Source organism: Coenobita brevimanus, chromosome 33 (assembly GCF_032717465.1).
Source record: "Coenobita brevimanus isolate Jiangsu-jjx chromosome 33, ASM3271746v2, whole genome shotgun sequence".
NCBI lineage: Eukaryota > Metazoa > Arthropoda > Malacostraca > Decapoda > Coenobitidae > Coenobita > Coenobita brevimanus.
Window position 1 is genome coordinate 24863194 of NC_136986.1, and position 14933 is coordinate 24878126.

The window sequence follows — 14933 nt, forward strand, 5'->3', positions numbered from 1 at the left end:
AAACCAATCACTCACAGCATTTCCCACTCTTACACACACTTTACTATTTACATAAAAACTTTTCACCCCTTTTAGTAACCTACCATCAAGTCCATACAATCTTAAAACAGTCCACAAAGCCTCCCTATCAATTCCATTATACTCTTTCTTTAAATCCGTAAATGCTCAAAACACATCCTTGCCTTGCGGTAAATACTTTTCACACACTTGTCTCACAGCAAACATCTGATCCACGCATCCCCTCCCTCTCCTAAAGCCACACTGCTCATCACCAATCACTCCCTCTGTACCCTCTCTAACTCTCATAATTAATACTCTACCATACACCTTGCCTACAACACTCAACAGACGTATACCCCTAAAGCTAGTACAATTATGCTTATCACCCTTGCCTTTATACAACGGGACCACACACGCACTTGCCCAGTCAATTGGCACCATACCTTTCACAAAGCACACATTCAACAGTTTAACTAACCAGTCAACAATAGTCACTCCACCACCCTTCAGGCCTTCCACAGCACACCCATCCATACCTGCAGCTTTCCCTGTTTTCATCTCCTTTACTGCCTTCTCCACTTCCTCCTTCATGATCAAAGAACCATTCAACTCTCCCAACACATTTATTCCTTGCACCCTTCCATCCGCCACAATCTCAGCCACCCTTTCCTCCTCTACATTTAACAATCTTTCAAAATACTCTGCCCATCTCTTCCTTACTGCATCCATCTCAATTAATATCCTTCCATCCTCTGCTTTTACTCGTTTTTCCTTCTCAGACTCTCCCTTTCGCACCCTTTTCACCTCCTTCCAAAACATTTTCTTATTCTGTTGAAGATTCTCTGTCAGCTGCCTACCCCACCTCTCATATGCTGCCACTTTAGCATCTATCTATCTGTCTATTGCCAGACGCCTCAATCCCGTTTGGGGTGGCCACAAACAAATCGCCTCCAAGTCGCCCTGTCCCCCGCCATTTCACTGCCCTGCTCCCAACTCACACCCTCCTCTCTCATATACCTCTCCACCCCAACCTCCATCTCATCCTCGGCCTCCCCCTCCCTCTTCCCCCCTCCACCTCACTCACATACACTCTCTTCGTCAGTCTTTCACCCTCCATCCTCTCCACATGGCCAAACCACCTCAGCGTGTTCCTCCTAACGCTTCCTATCACATCCACATCCACACCACAACGCTCCTTTATATCCTCATTCGTCAGCCTGTCTCTCCACGTGACTCCACAGGCTCCTCTTAAATAACTCATTTCCACTGCTCTCACTCTTGCCTTGTGTCCTTCCAACAATGTCCAAGCTTCACTTCCGTACGTTAGAGTTGGTATCACAATACTGTCATGTAGTAACTTTTTCACTTCCATGCTCACTTCCCTGTTTCTTATCACTGCTTTCAAGGAACCAGCAACCTTTCTTCCCTGCTGTACCCTTTCAAGCACTTCACCCTCCAAACCTCCATCCTTACTCATCACACTACCCAAATACTTAAACGTACTCACATTTTCCAATTCCTCACCATCTAACCTCGCTGTACATTCACTAACTTCACCTCTCTCAAAGACCATCACTTTACTCTTCCCTATATTCACCTTTAGGTTCCGTTTCTTACACACTCTCTCAAACTCATCCACCAAGCCTTGCAGCTCCCCTTCGTCTTCACTCAACAACACAGTATCATCTGCAAACAACAGTACAGGGAGTTTCCAAACACTATCCTCTCTCACCAGGGCCACTCCAACATCCACTACCCTACCTTGTACCTCTTTTATTACCCCATCCATGTACAGATTGAACAACCATGGAGACATGACACATCCTTGTTTCAAACCAACTTTCAAAGAGAAAAATTCACTTAGTTCACCATCCACACGCACTGCAGCCTTCGCACCATCGTACATACTCTTCACAGCATTCAACAACTTCCCGTCTACTCCATCAGTGTATAAAAACAGCAATATATATTCTTTAATTTCTTATTGCATGAATCTAACATCATCCAAGAATAGTCATTATACTTATAGCTGTGAAATGAAACTAATATTTTTCCATTATATTTCTTTATTGCTCACTCTGATTTTCACCTGAGTCTCATAATAAAGACTCACTTGAACTTATCGTCTGGAGTTAACTGGAAATGATAATAGAATTAACCTGACCAAAAGAGTGTTCATGGTACCAGAATAAGCAATTGTCTCCACTGACTCACTCACCTAAATAAAAATCATATACTGTTGGCTCATGTTATATAACAGGGAAGAACAAGAAAACGCATCCATGAAAGGGTTAAATGTATCGTTGTCCTCGGTGAGTATACAACAGTAAAGAACAATGGGAATAAACAGATGTGGCACCGTACGGGACTTCGCTAAAATGAAGAACCATATTGTGCTTCGCTAGAGTAAAGCACATTTGTGTAAAAACCCTGAAGCAGCTAAACAGAAGCACCTGCCTTGTGAAAATATATCTATGTGTGTGACCAACACTGGAACACGGCTCCAGGCTGCTAATTGAGAATGTCCCACCCCTAAATTAAATAATTAAAAACAACAACAACAATAGTAATAATAATAATAATATTAATAATAATAATAACAACATAAGGGACTGTTTTCTGCTACCTGTCATTACTAATACTGGATGTGCCCGTCCCTGACCACTTGCATGTTTACCTTGACAAGTGTGAAGCAGACAGTCAGCATACAAGCCAAGACACCGATCCACACTTGGCCACTCAGTGGGTAGTAGAAGCTCAGCCAACTGGGTGTTATGACCGGCGTGGCCATGGCGAATTTACCAGCAGTTTGATCAAAGGCGAAAGTCAAATCCCATCTGGAAACATTATTAGAAATAAAGAGGCTACGTTTGTAGATGTTATAGCCATTTGTTTCATCGAACCAAAGGAAAGAATTTGTTCTCAAAGAAGAAAAACAACAATAATAATAATAATAATAATAATAATAACAATAATAAATTAATAATAATAACAATAATAAGTATTATAATAATAATATCAATAATAACAATAGTAATAATTAAGAATGAAAGTAAAGCATTTGGAATCCGAATGCTAATCGCCTGCCAGGACATGCTGTTGGCCAAGTCCAAGATTTTGGCCATATCTTGATGAAGTGAAGGTTTCATGTTGATAGCTCAAGCCGTTTATATAATTGTGCCACAGGTGGGCTATAAATAATATTTGACTTTGGCAGCCATGATTCTGACCTAAACCTTGACACTGAGTGCCCATTCTCGAAGTTGGCCAAGATTTTGGCCATATCTTGATGCCCTGAAGGATTCATGTTGATAGCTCAAACCGTTCATGAGATATAATGGTGTCAAATGCGGGCGATAAGAAGTAGTTGACCTTTGTTAGCAATTTTAGTGACCTTGACCTTGACCTTGACCCCGAGAGTCCACTTTTGAACTCGGCCAAGATTTTGGCCATATCTTGAGGCACTTTGAAGGTTTCATGTTGATAGGTCGTGCCGTTCATGAGATATAATGGGCATACACACACACACACACACACACACACACACACACACACACACACTGAGGCAGGGAAAAACATTATTGCTCCTCCTCGTAAGGTGGGCGATAACTAGAAACCCTCCCATTGGCCGGGGGGAATCATACCAGCGAGCCGATACATATCTAGCGCGCCTTGGCATATGACCTCGACCTTGACCTGCTTTCACCAATTTCGAACTCGTACACCTGAAAAATGTTGTAATGATATCTTGAATGGTTGCAAAATTATCATGGTAACTGTCACGCAGATCTTGAACTAATTTCACGAATTTCGAACTCGTAGAAGATTTTCATCCCTACTACATACCAGCAAAATTATGTGATGATAACTTGAGTGGTTGCGAAGTTATCGTGTTAACAGTCACACGGGCCTCCTACTTGCACAAATATCAGACTCATAGATTTGCATCCCTTCTACACACCTGTAAAATTTTGTGATGATATCTTGAGCGGTTGCGAATTTATCATGGAAACAGACACACACAGCTTGACCTACTTTCACCAATTTAGAATTCGTGATCGATTTTTTATCTATAACAGACCTGTAAAATTTGGTAATATCTCGAGCGGTTGCGAAGTTATTGTGCCAACAGAAACACGGACAGACGGACAGAAAGACGGACAGATTGAAAACAAGTTCAGCTTCGCTATCGCAGCTAATAATAATAATAATAATATTAATTATTATTATTATTATTATTACAGATGGAAATGAAGTCCATCTGGAAACTACCGAAATAATATATATTTGTTTTTTTTATTCCACCTTCTTCATCTTCCCATACCTCCATGCATACCCTCCAGATCATTTCCTTTACCATCGAACATTGTCATACTACAAGAAGCTACGGTATATTATTTGCAACTCCATCATCATCTTCCCATCCATCTATCCTTCTCAGTTCTGTTTATTATGTTGGGAAGACGAAAATAACCAAAAATTAGGCGCACGTAATATATTATTCTCGTAGATGAATGTATAGCCCTTCTTGGAAGCACTGCCAGAATATAACATGATGGTACTGACATTTTTTTTTTCATCGGCTGAAATGCAATTGCTTTTAAAAGATGAGTTAACCGAGCCAGTTTCTAACCCCTTCATTGTGGGATGGCCTTTCTTAGACTTACTAATGTTGCTTAGTAACATAAGTGAACCAAAAGAAGTGTCATTATTGTGAACAAGCAAAAGAAGGTAATATGTGCAGAATTCAGTTCCACATTTGTAGACAGTCAGTAGAAGAATGCTCTTGACTTTTGTGAACTGACAGGTTCATTGTCTAGTTATTCCACTTTAGCTAGTGAAACAAAATCTAAAAATTATTTTCATCATTTACGTTACCTATAATTAATAAGACATTAGGCATTTTCAAATTAGATTGGCTATCTTTATCTTTTGACAATGTATAACTTTTCTTTGCTGCATACAACTACCTGCTGTTAAACCGGATTATCAATAAAAACAGTGAACACTGCAGTGCAAAGGTTACCCTTAACTGGGAATCTCACCTCTCTAGTTCTTGTGGAATAACAGCATATATCACTGTTGCCATGAATGACTTACGAATCTGCACCTGATCTGTCACCTGCAAGTAAATATAGTATTTAAAAAAAAAAAAATTTGAAAGCCCCATTGATATTCTTTTTTCTCGTGTGTCATTTTTACCATAAACTCTTTCAGGAAAATGTTTCGAACTAAAAGTTATGACGTAGCATTCCTTAAAGCTTACCAGTAAGATGCCCTTCCTAATTTGAAAGAAACTGATCATTTTAGTGCATAATAAAGTACGAGCCAAAGGCTCCACATATAATAATGTACTGTTCTTCCTAGAAAGAACTAAAAAAAAAAAATCACGTTTATTTCGAGATGTCTGGATTGGACACATAGTTTAAAACTTTAGAGGTCATGGGCAGTGTGAAATATAGAATGATGACAGTTCCTAATTTGATCATTTGTATACATGAGAACTGAGAATATCCGGTAACTGCTGCAAGCAAGAGCTGGGCAGGAAAGGAGACTATGGTTCACTGCTTGGCGGATGCTCTATGGCTTCCGTCACTGGGGAGGGACAGAGGCATTCACTTCAGAAAAGTAATGATCTTTGAAATGTCAGTAAAATATGGCAGGATATGCAACGCTTCAGTGAAGTGCTAGAAGCACGATGCCACAAAGAAGCAGGGGGATGACGTGAAATTATTCATTTACCTCCACTGTGTTTTTAATGAGAGAGAGAGAGAGAGAGAGAGAGAGGACAGAGAGAGAGAGAGAGAGAGAGAGAGAGAGAGAGAGAGAGAGAACTCCATACAGTGTCAAAATTATCCCTTGGACAAAGCCAGCAAACTGTCCGGGGGTAATGGACAAGCTACGGCATTTTTTTTTTTTTATTCTAGTTTTACCAGGTAGGGAATAAATAGTCAGAATGAAACATAAAATACTGCTTTCGGTATCAAACTTCTTGAAAAGAAATTTAATAACATCCTGTAAATAAAACAAACGCAATAACATCCTGTAAATAATGATATACAGGTATATCAAAACAGAGACAGAGTCGAAAGAAACCCACTGGTGCATATCAACCAAGAAAAAACGATGTCACTCACAAACAGCGGTGCACTATGGTTGAAATGATCTAATTACATACTGGGGGTTCATAAAAGACACCAAATAGGATGTCCCTGGGTTTATCATCCAGTTCTTGGTGGCACTGACAGGACCGATGCCAGCGACAGTTTGTACTGTACGTTTCATTGATCGACACCGATCATCACTGAAGGCAGTGGGGAGGTTAAAATGCTGTTTCAGTATGATTACTTTTTTTTTTCCTATCGACCATTGAGGCCGGAGCCCCTGGTCATTAAGGCAAAAATATATATATATATATGTATATACATTGACACACACACACACACACACACACACACACACACACATATATATATATATATATATATATATATATATATATATATATACACACATCCATGCATATGAACATACACACTTTCATGCACACACACACACACACACACATATATATATATATATATATATATATATATATATATATATATATATATATATATATATAATTTTTATTTTATATTTTTGTATTTGTATTTTTATTTTTTTTTAAATATTTTTGACCTTATATTACTTAAAAACAAAAATACCTAAAGACCCTAAAACTAACCACCTAACAGACAAATCGCTAACCTATACTAAATCCTAAGAGACAAATAACTACACTAATGGTAAAAAAGCCTCGACCAAGAGAACACCATCGACTGCAGATATGTAATGCCTCTCTACATTACATACCTGCACTCATCACCTGGTGACTGTCAGTCGAGGCACAACCTAATATAGTGGACATCAATATATGAAAGGGAACCAGACGAGTCAGGAACATTTCCATATACCTCAGCTGTCGTCCCTAATTAGAATAACTTAAGTAAGATGGTATAATGTATTTACATAATTTGTACAAAAAGTTTAAAACCTCACCCAGCAGACCACCATCGACTGCAAGTGCCCAATACCTTCCTATATTGCACACTTGCATTCATCAGCTGATGACTGTCAGGCGAGGAACTTGGCTTAATGTACTTTTCATCTAGGATGTTATTGTACAACACTGATATACTGGAGCTGAATCGAGTTTGAATATCACCTTGAAAGCGGTAACATCTTATTTGAAATTAGGTCTTTGGCAGTAGCAGTCAAAATGAGATCAAATCCAAACCCTTGCAGTGAATACTTTCTGAAGATTAATTTCGTGAAAAACAATGCAGTTTTTGTTGAGATCGCATTTTAAATAATCGCTAACATATCACATAAGAAACTGAGTGGGCTACTAAATATTGCAAAACGATGCTGATATTATATCCGGATGTGATATTCAAATTAATTAATTTACAACAGCAACAGATGGTAACAAGAATTATTTGAATGCAGACCAGCATATAATTCTCACCTCGATCCAGCTGTGCGATGGAAGGACACGGAAAGTAAAATTCATGGTCTGGGCGACCGCAACCAGCTGGTTGTAGTCAGTGCCTGAGTACCTGGTGGTGTTGCCCTCGATGGACTTTTTCCAGTAGGGTTCAAATGTAAACGCCGTCACGTTTATCGTCGCGCCATAGAAACTGCCAAAAACAATGTATCATTCTGAATATAAGGAAGTTGCATTGCAACATTAGGTGGAATTGACTTTTCATTCAGCCTATGATAATCCTGTAGGAATAAAGGCTATTGCGTAATAAAAGCAAGTATATGTACTACATGACAAATTTTTATCATTATTACTGGATTACTAATATTGTTTTCATTAAAGTAATGGTTTCTCGGATCGATATTCTCTTTGATTACATTGTCTATAACATGTATACTGTTAGCTACAAATTAGGCTATACATGTTTTACACTAATCTGCACTAGATTTTCAACCTTTCATATTTCACATACCTTGGATGCAGGAAAATTCAAAGTTGTGCCTCTGCTTCATTTCCATAACACTTTCTCATGACTATCACCATATTCCAGTGTCAATCACTGTCTTGTTAAACCCATTCAAGATGATGAGATGACAGTTTTAAGCTGGGTTAGAGTGCAATGGGTATAGCCCAGTCTATACCCGTGAGTAATTTGGATACACTACTTACATTTTTCCAGTTTTGTAATACCCAGTAATTTCAACAAAGTACATAAGATACTTCAGTTCTGAAATGGCCAGTAATCTGACATATTACTTGGTGTATTTCTCCGGGAAAAGGGTGGAAGGTGTGAGATAGCGTAGACCTGATGTGGGGGTCCAGGAAGCCACTTGCAGCACCCGGGCACCGTCAGGACTGTACGGCAAGTGAACCAACATGCTGTACCTGCACAATACGTTTATAGTTTTCAGGCAGAATGAATTAGCTTTATTCCCTCGACACTACAAGGGAGTAATTTATCATTTCCTGCAGCTAATGAAGGGAGAGTTTCATGTAGTCTTTGGAAGAACCCTTGTGGTGAAAGTTGTATCTAATCGAGGCTATTTAAGCCCTTCGTTTAGGAAAAGTACAGGTGTAACTAACCCCTCAGTCTGAAAATTGTCTCCTGAGTGAAATATTCTGGCAGTAACAGAAATGAACGAATATTCTCTCTCTCTCTCTCTCTCTCTCTCTTTCTATATATATATATATATATATATATATATATATATATATATATATATATATATATATATATATATATATATATATATATATATATATATATATATATATGTGTGTGTGTGTGTGTGTGTGTGTGTGTGTGTGTGTGTGTGAAATCAGTTCCACTTATAGTCTGTTCATCACATAGGTCCATCTTTTCGATGCCTTTCATGTTTTCTAGCAATAAATCTTGTCCAGTGGGGGAGGGGGGCGGTAGCTTAGTCGGTAGAGAGGTGGCCTGCATTCCTATCTGACCCAGTTTCAAATCCCCGCTGGGGCAGGGAACAGTTTACGGAATAGAATTTCATAAAATCAGACTTTACTGATCTACCAGACGACCCGCCGACATGTAAAGATACCCCTGCTAATACCAATACACCAGTCCTGTATGAGACAGCCCTAGCATGTATTCAATTTGGACGATGGTTGTTAGCGCCGAAGTGGTGAGATGTAGAGGTGTATGGTCTGTAGGAGGACTACTGGGCCATAGGAGCAGGCTGTGAAGCCTATGCCCAGAGTCGGACACATAAATGAAAAAAAAAAATGTTTCCTACATGAGCCATTGGTTCATTATACTTGTCACTGTTGTTCCCTCGCCGAGACAACGCTGTATGCAGGGTTTCTCACGGGATAAAGACCACATACTCTTCTCTTTTAACTTTAACTTGGACTAATATTATCACCTCTCCATCTTGAACGCTAAGCTATAACTAGGTATCAGCACTAAGATACGTTGCTAGTCATGAAAATTGTCAGTGAAAGGATATAAAACCACAAAATTGTTATTCTGCAACTTAGCTGTGTGAAGTGAGATGAGAAAGGAAAATAAAATCTGAGACAAGTTATAATGAAAGGGAAAAATGAGAATATAGACGGACAAGTATTAATATCATTGTGCATTGTTCCCTCTTCAGCCCAACAAAGCTTTGAACTACCAACTCAGCACTGGACAGCAGGCTTTTATTCAGTGTGGAACTCTGGCTACGATTTCCTTGTATTTGTTGGGAAAATTAGAGCATTGGCAGATACTATTGCTCAAAAGTGTATTAGCCACCTAAATATTACAGCGTCATTTTTTGTGTAGGGGTTGGAGGGGGATTCTTACAACCGCTAGATGATTTTATTCACCTTTGGAGAGTTTTTAAATACTGGGTTGAAATATAGCCTTCATCAACTCTCACAGCAAAATCTCCTTCCAAAACTCAATTTAAATTCTTTAGTTTTCTCTTTATTAAAATTTATGAGACGTTATGGCTTTGAAGGTGGTAAGGTCTCGTCTAGAATTACATAAACGTCGTTGTTAAAGCTGTTTAAATGACACACAAGCGCATAAGAGGGTGTCCCAATTCTGACCATGCTAAAAGGTTCTTCCTTTTTTTTTTTCCGACTTTCCATACAGTGGTGGCGGTTGAGTTGCATGTACTGCTCTGAGGTTGGCATTTATCCAATACACATCGTCCAACGTCATCGCTTATGCATCACAGTCTTTGTTACTCGTGACTGCAAGATTGGATGTATGCTGGGCTTTGTAGTTATCGCCCAACTAGCGAGACGGTAATGTAATCGCCTGCTTTTCTCCTTGTATAATGTAACTGCCAAGTTTCTCCTTGAAGATGGGACAGGAACCAGGGGTACTGTCAAGCCATGTAGGAAGCACTACCCTATTTTCCCTGCCAAGACCGAGAATGGTGCTTTACTCATCGAGAAATTTGGTATCATGTCGGTCAATCACTGGCATGACAAGCAGTATGTGCTATAGGTGGTAAAAGAATGTATTCCTACACCTTTCTGCTATCAGGTTTACCTGGGAGTGGCTTTGATCACCCAGACAAGTACCACATCTATCAGCACAACACATACAACACCGCTTTTTCTACACCAAGAAATGACTTCCCGGTGGACATTTCTCGACGACTTCTGCTAGTCAGGGACATTGAGAGCAATCCTGGACCCACCAACAAATACATAATATGTCCAACATGCCAAAACCTATCACATCGAGCTGACAAACAAAGGGTTCAGTTCAGTGCAATTCCTGCAAGAATTGGACCATTTATATCTGCATAACACTTGCATCCAGAAAACGTTACACAAACACTTGGACCTGCCCTTTATGCTCCTTCCCCCCACCCACTAACCCGCCCACCAACCTTACTCCTACTTCATCCACACCTCAGCCCGACCCACCGATCCTTCCCACACCATCCAATCCCCCAACCCCTCCCATTCCACCCCATCCTAATCCACCCCAACCCTTACCTCCATCACAACCTTCTCCTACCCCTTCCCCTCCACTCATACCACCACCTCCCCCCCGTCCTGCAGCAGCCAACACACATTGCACACACAACATAAACATCCATCAGTTAAACATAGATAGCACAAACACCAAAAAACGAGAACTCACACAATTCATAAAACAACAAAACATACACATTGCCATCTTACAAGAACACAAAAAACACCAACATTTCATAATTTCACCACCATTCGACAAGATCAGGCCAACGGCGGTGGTGGTAGACTCATCACCCTGGTACACAAATCAATCAACTTTTCAGATACCAGTGCACACATAAAGTCACTACTCCCCCCACATGACACCACAACTGAAATACAATCAATTAAAATACACACTGGTAACAAATCACATATAACAATCGCCAGCACATACATTCCCCCCCCAATCGTCCCCCACAGTACCACACAATTACTCTCCACAAATACACCACATCACTGACATACCCAGCATCATCCTGGGTGGTGATTTCAACGCCAAGGCATCGGCCTGGCATGTCAACAACCCTGACTCAGACAGAGGGTCGGTACTACAATCCCAAGCAGATCATCTTTACACACTGAATAATCTTCATCAACATACCCATATCCCACACCAAGCCCTCTTCCTCCCATCATCCCCAGACATCACCTTTTGCTCCCCAAACCTCGCCCACAACTTCCTGGAGAGTGGTCAGAACCCTTGGATCTGATCACCTCCCAATCATCATCACTACCAAAACCAGAATCACCCCAGCTGGCCACAGACACACATACACTAATTATAAGAAAGCCAACTGGGAGACCTTTACAACTGAAACAGAACAGCATTTCGAAACATTAAACAGTACATCCATCACAAACATCAACACCGTGTTGCACACTTTCAATACAATTATACAAAATGCAGACATAAGCCACATCCCTAGAGGCAACAGAAAGAGACACAACCCCAACGTCACACCAGAAATTCAAGGCCTCAATAGCCAACGGGACACACTACGACACCCTCCAACACCCCATATACAAGACACCATACAACAAATACAAGAACTCAACACTTAAATAAACAATAAAATATCGGAACAGGAAACACTAAACTGGAATAATTATCTCCAAACACTTGACCACAAAACGAACACCAGCAAACTTTACAAAACACTAAACAGCATCACACTCTCCAACAGTAGCACTACACAATCACACACTGCCATCACAACAACAGACACCATAACTTCAAACAAACAAACAAACAAACAAACACTCTCGTCAATCACTTTCCACATTTCAGCCATCTAAATCCTCATCGCGACGACCGACGTATCATCCGACGTAAGAGACAATTCCCCTTAGATCCAGACTTCGCATCTTTCACTTACAACCAGATGAAGCACATCATTAGCACCCTTAAGCATTCATCTGCCTGTGGACCAGACAACATAAGCAAAATTCATCTTTACCGTCAACTTCACAAATAGCATCCCCCAAGGATCTGTTTTGTCCCCTACACTCTTTAACCTATACATGCACGACATACGCACACCCCACATACCACAGATACATATAGCTTCCTATGCAGATGACATAACACTTACATGTACACATCAAAATGCAAACACAGCTGCACACACCCTCCAGCCTTACCTCAACACACTACACAAATGGTTCACCACGAACAGGCTTAAAATAGCCCCATCCAAATCTACAGTGACCCTTCTCACAAACTGGACAGCAGAACACAGTCACATTCGACACCTCACTATTAACAACACTCCCCTCACACACACACACACACACACACACACACACACACACACACACACACACACACACACACACACACACACACACAATCCTTGGTGTAACATACAATTCATCAATGTCATTTAAACAACACATCACAAACATAAAAAATAAAATAACACCAAGACTCAGTGCCTTCAGGTCACTTGCCGATACAACATTTTGAGACAACAAAGAAACCACCACCACAGTATACAAACAATATATACTTTCAGTGATGAATTATGCAAGCCGTGTTTGGGCTCCTAACCTCAATAAAACACACTACAACACCCTACAGACCATACAGAACAAGACCCTAAAAATAATCACAGGCTGCACAGCTACTACACCCACAGACCACCTACATCAAGAAACCAAAGTCCTCAAAGTGAAGGATCATCTAGACATGAGAGGCACTCTAATTGTCACTGCAGCCTCCACAAATCCACAACATCCACTACACTACATGGCAGCACATCCACACACACCAAGGAACATTAAAACAACACCCAGCACACGATATCATAAACAAATACTGTCATATCTCCCCCCTCGCCTGCCTCAGACCAGCTTCCAGAACCATGTCGGTACTCAAATCACTCGCTGCTCCATTCTGTCACTTAATGACAACACACAGCTGCATGCACGGCCTCCTGATATCCACCCTTCTGAATCCTATCTCCCTCATGAGGACAGGGTCCACCTGGCCAGGCTGAGATGTAGGCATCATCCCGCCCTCTTAAGTTACCAGAAGAGGCTGGAAGACTCTGTCACTGTTGCCTGTCCAAAATGTAACACAGCACCCCATACTATTAAGCACATTATGGAAAACTGCATTGTACACAATCACCTACGCCAACAACACAACATACTCTCCTTGAGAGCTCTTTGGGAAAGCCTGGTCTCGGCTCTGGCCTTCCTTAGGGACACGGGGCTGTTTGGCCAGACTGCCTAGGTAACAACTACTACTCCTACTAATGTTGTGAATGCATTCCTATTGTTCAGATAGGTTGTTGGCATAACTGCTGCATCAAGAACACAATGCTGCAGTAATGCATGACAGGGTTACCCAGGCAGACTACCTCACGTGTCACCGCAAGGTGAACCTGGGCACCTGCAGGTTAAAAACTGTACAGGCAGTGTCTTGTCTGCCTGAACTGTCAGTGACGGCAGCAGGTTTACAAGAAAATGCTGTACCAGTGAAGTGAGTTAAAGATTTCTTCACTCACTGGTGTGTGGGAAAGTGCAAATAGTGTATATAGTGATCTTACTACGTAAGAAATTATAATATAGTGTGTAATAAAAAATAAAAAAAAGGTATGGTATGGGTTTTAGAAAACACTCTCAGGTTACACTGCAAGTGAATATGCAGTACAACTGCAAATATGTGTTATGGTAATACAGTGCAATATACATGCAGATTGGATTTGTTGTGATATTAAACTAGTAAGCTATTCCTTTAGAACACTAAGAAATTACCCTAGCAATTAATATTACCACGGAAGAATTTACAATATAAGGAAAAGTACAGGTGTAAGGAAATGATCTCAGGATATGGTGGACGAACTCGCACTACAAGTGCCAGAAATAAATTATTTTCAGGTTACAGTGCAAGTGAAGTTGCATCACAAGTGCAAATATGTGCTACGGTATTGCAGTGTAATATTAGTGCAAATTGGTTTTGCTATGATACATTTTATTTATTTTTGCACATTCGCAATCTTTTCTTTAATCTTATGTCTGCTGAACGCCACCTCTCTTCCTCTAAACCTCATCTTCTTCTCAGTGCTGAGACTCAGCTGTCTAAGGTGACTTAACCCGTGGCGTCCCGTCGACGTTCTTTAACGTCCACACGTTTTGTCACTGCCAATCCCGTCAACGTACATAAATGCGAAAAAATTGCAAGGTCCCTAATTTGCACAATTTTCAATTTTCGCGAGTCATTTTTGGTACGTATACACGTGACACCTTCCTCTACAAGATGCCAGGCAGGGACATTGCCTTACCCAGCATGACCTCCCCCCCCCCTGCATGCCATTGTCTCAGCAATTCACCTGTTATCAGTGACCTGGCCAGTAAAGCCATGTCATGCCAAGGTATGAAATTCAGGGCCAGAGTGATTCCCCAATAAATGACAATG

At 40.6% G+C, this 14933-nt stretch overlaps 1 protein-coding gene across 1 annotated transcript in view; it reads right to left on the reverse strand.

Annotated features, from left to right (window-relative positions):
• The window catches only part of LOC145395833 (ionotropic receptor 93a-like), a 131014-nt gene that overhangs the window by 56908 nt on the left and 59173 nt on the right, over nucleotides 1–14933 (reverse strand). Inside the window, exons 4-7 of the mRNA XM_080269365.1 lie at nucleotides 8285–8413; nucleotides 7511–7682; nucleotides 5046–5122; nucleotides 2678–2837 (exon numbers count right to left, since the gene is read on the reverse strand). Coding sequence (XP_080125491.1) covers nucleotides 2678–2837; nucleotides 5046–5122; nucleotides 7511–7682; nucleotides 8285–8413 — 538 coding nt within the window. The remainder of the gene's footprint in view (nucleotides 1–2677; nucleotides 2838–5045; nucleotides 5123–7510; nucleotides 7683–8284; nucleotides 8414–14933) is intronic.